The sequence below is a fragment of the Zea mays genome, chromosome 1, assembly GCF_902167145.1.
Source record: "Zea mays cultivar B73 chromosome 1, Zm-B73-REFERENCE-NAM-5.0, whole genome shotgun sequence".
Lineage (NCBI taxonomy): Eukaryota > Viridiplantae > Streptophyta > Magnoliopsida > Poales > Poaceae > Zea > Zea mays.
The window spans coordinates 67,850,401-67,853,699 of NC_050096.1; the positions used below are offsets into that span (position 1 = coordinate 67,850,401).

At 50.9% G+C, this 3,299-nt stretch overlaps 1 protein-coding gene across 2 annotated transcripts; it reads right to left on the minus strand.

The window, feature by feature from the left end:
* Positions 1–631: 631 nt before the first annotated feature.
* On the minus strand, positions 632–3,052 carry LOC100286058 (uncharacterized). 2 transcript variants are annotated; one of them, NM_001158946.2, is made up of 5 exons: positions 2,201–2,678; positions 1,759–2,101; positions 1,506–1,638; positions 1,184–1,378; positions 762–1,094 (listed from the first exon to the last, which is right to left on the minus strand). In NM_001158946.2, exons 1-5 carry the CDS (start codon positions 2,604–2,606, stop codon positions 1,035–1,037), a joined length of 1,137 nt encoding a protein of 378 aa, NP_001152418.2. In that variant the 5' UTR covers positions 2,607–2,678; the 3' UTR covers positions 762–1,034. The 2 variants fall into 2 exon arrangements, 1 of the variants encoding a protein (NP_001152418.2); XR_004849295.1 differs by having other exon boundaries at positions 632–1,094; positions 1,184–1,638; positions 2,201–3,052.
* Positions 3,053–3,299: the final 247 nt, after the last annotated feature.

Below are 3,299 nucleotides of genomic sequence, written 5' to 3' on the forward strand. Positions count from 1 at the left end.
CATGTCATCTCTACACACCACATTAACTTCCTTATTGATTTGGGCCACACACTGGTGGGCCTAATTCCAACACATGATCAAATATGTAGCAAATGAGACATCGAACCAAACATGCCCTACATACCTCGTTTGAGGCTATCCTTTTGGTATTGAGTGTTTAATGATTACCTTGGCCCACTTAACTAGGTCCATTGTACAATCATTTTGGTATTGTGTGTGTGCATGGATCGATAGGATGATTTCGTAGCAACATTTAGACCATGTTTGGATGGTAAATAGTTTGTCGGCTAATTTTGGCACTTTAGTTTTCAAACAGTCTAACTAATAAATTGACTAATTGTTAAACGGAGGGCTAGCAAAGTGTTTGCCCATTAGCCATTTGATCTTGCTAATAAAGTGCTAATAAATTGTGTAGAGAAAAAATACATCTACTCTATCTATTTCAAAATATAATTTGTTTCACCTTTTCAATTCCAACTTTAACCTCTCGTCTTATTCAAAAAAATCATGAAAAAATAAAAAAAAAGTAAGTCATATGTGAAGTATATGTGATAATAAACAAAACCACGAATATTTTTTTAGTTTTTCCAAATTTTTTGAATAATAAAACGAGTTGATCAAACTTGTGATAAAAAGTTAAACGAATTATAAATTGGGATGGAGGAAGTATTAGATAAGACTCCAAACATATACTAGTTAATTGTTGCTAGCTAATTATTTACCGGCTAATTTTTAATCACTGACAAACAATTAGCCGTGAGAATCCAAAAAAGGCCTTACGAATCAGCATATATCGGCACAATTTCAGCCAAAAGAACGCCTATTACGGCATCTCGTTCAGTGAACCGCCTCTACGTCACTGTGTGAGCATAACTAAGTTCGGGTCACTGCAAGATGCTGGGATTCCCAATCTCAGCTCCACTTTCACTGCATCTGTAGAGTTTTCTACTGAAAAGAGATCAAAATCCTGCACGCCATTCTAGCTCTTTCACGCACATCTCACAAAATACAAAGCAAATGATGAAATGAGCTGGTCACAAGAGAAAAGGTTTCCTGTAGATGTCGAACGTCTCTGAAGCGCACAGCTGGGGCTCCTGCGAGACCAATGCAAAATCCAATACGAGGATGACGCGGGCATCAGGCTCAGATTATGGACGTTTAATTTCGTTCGAGAGTTTTGTACCTGCGCGCAGCTGAACGTGATGACCCGGCGGAAGAAGGTGCCGATGGGGCCCGGTATGCCGAACTCACCGCCGTTGTCGCGGATGGTGGCTCTCATCGCCGTCAGCAGGCGGCCGTAGGTGGTGCCCGGCTCCGACTCCACCGCCTTGATGAAGCTGTACGTCATGGCGCCGGTGGAGGCGGACCCGGAGAGCGCCTGCATGCAGAGTCACACGCACAAGGACGTCGTCGTTGTCGTTTGAGGCTTTGAGCAGCAGGGGGGCAAGTAGCATATGTTTGTATGCAGTGCAGCGGCGCGAGTAGGTCTCAGTCTCAGTACTCACCGTGGTGTCCTGCGACGTCTGGCTGTCGCCGCAGCCGCTGATCGAGATGGCGAGGCCGCCGCTGGTGCACTTGGTCTCGCCGGACGCGGCGAGGCGGGCCGTCTGTTGGTTCTCCCACTGCCAGTACCCGGTCCTTGATGGAGAGAAGAGAAGACACACGTACGAGGACGTCAAGAAGATTGCCCTTGCCGCTTTGGTTTGGGCGGATTAACTGTGGTGTGGCGCGATGGATGCTCCGTACGTACGTACGTACCTGGACAGGCGGCAGAGGTAGGGGAGGTCGAGTATGGTGCCGCTGTGGCAGGTGTCGACGATGGCGTGCAGCTTCACGCCCTTGCCGAGCGGGCGCACGATGGTGGCGTTGATCTCGTCGTCCAGGATGACGCCGCCGCCGCCGCGGGGGTCCTCGAAGTCCACGGGGCACAGCGCCTCGTCGTAGCCGTCCGCCTCGTCGCCGTCCCTGTCCAGCTTCTGCACGCCGTGGCCCGAGAAGTGGAACACCAGGGAGTCCCCGGCGCTGGCGCCGTCCACGAGCCACCGCAGGGCGCGCATCAGGTTCGCCCGCGTCGGCACCCGGCCAGGCTCCATGTCCTCCTCTGCACGCGACGCGATCCACAGGTAGTAATAACTACATTATAATCATATGATGAAACGGCAATGACGATATGTATTATTATTGTTATATATATATTTACGTGTGAGCACGAGGATGCATTCCGCCGGGAATCCGAAGCGCTCGCGGAGCAGGTAGCTCATGCAGTTGACGTCGTTGACGGCGCCCCCGAGCTCGTACCTGGTGCCGGCGTAGCTGATCCCCACCAGGAGGGCGCGCTTCTTGCAGCCGCGGACGCGCGGGAAGGAGCTCGGCGGCAGCTCCTGGAGCGCCGCCGCGGGCCGCTGCGGCGGCGTCAGGCCGCCGATGAGGCCCCTGATGAAGCCCACGGCGGCGCGGTGCAGGCCGTGCGGGCGGCGCTCGACGCGCGTCACGGCGTGGCAGAGCGCGCACCGCACGGAGCGCGCACCGGGGGCCACGGACAGGCGCGCGCCGCAGCGGCCGCACCACGCCGTGCGCTGCGCCTGCGGCGGCCGCGCGCTCGCCATGCTACGGCTGGGACCCCGATCGATCGATCGATCCCTCGGCGTGTCACGCGCAACGAACGCACACGTGGGAGACAGCTAGTGGAGAGTAGGAGTAGGGCGTTCCGTAGGTCTCATTCAGTCATTCTCATGCCCAGGTTTCTGACGAAGAGCTAGTTGCATTCCGGTTGTGCTGCGGCGCCCATGGTTGCTTGCTTTTGAAAAAAAAAAAAAATCTCCGGCTAGATAGGTTCTGCCAGCATTTCGCTTGGTGCTTTATTCGACGTGCGGTGCGGGTGAGGGAGAATAGGATTCACATTCCTCTTGGTCTTTTGTGGAGCATCCAGTGACTTTGAAGGTTTTCAGATGCATTCATGCATAGCGAAGAAGTCTTCCACGAAAGCGCTAAGGGAACACACATAATTAAAAAGAAAATGATACGAATGGAGAAGCAGCGGCTTGTCGAGGTGCAGTACAAAAAAGTATTTGTATAATATATTTGATGGAGTAGGCTAATTAGCTTTGAACGTGATATTCCATTTTTTTCAAAGTTCATATATAAGCAAATCTTAAATTTATAGAGTGAAGGATATAAATTGATTTTATAGATCATCATGCTAGGTTTTTACTCTACAACTTCATAGACCCTATTTAGCACATTTGTTGCTTATTGGAAAAACAACTTATCTAAGAGCATCTCCAATAGACTCTTTATTT

Bases quoted from the DNA above. Each gene is read 5' to 3' on its own strand.
- LOC100286058 (NM_001158946.2), bottom strand. From the start codon at position 2,606: ATGGCGAGCGCGCGGCCGCCGCAGGCGCAGCGCACGGCGTGGTGCGGC. The intron at 2,102-2,200 runs GTAAATATATAT...CGTCGCGTGCAG, and splicing joins ATGCATCCTCGTGCTCACAC to AGGAGGACATGGAGCCTGGC. The intron at 1,379-1,505 runs GTGAGTACTGAG...CTCTGCATGCAG, and splicing joins AGACGTCGCAGGACACCACG to GCGCTCTCCGGGTCCGCCTC.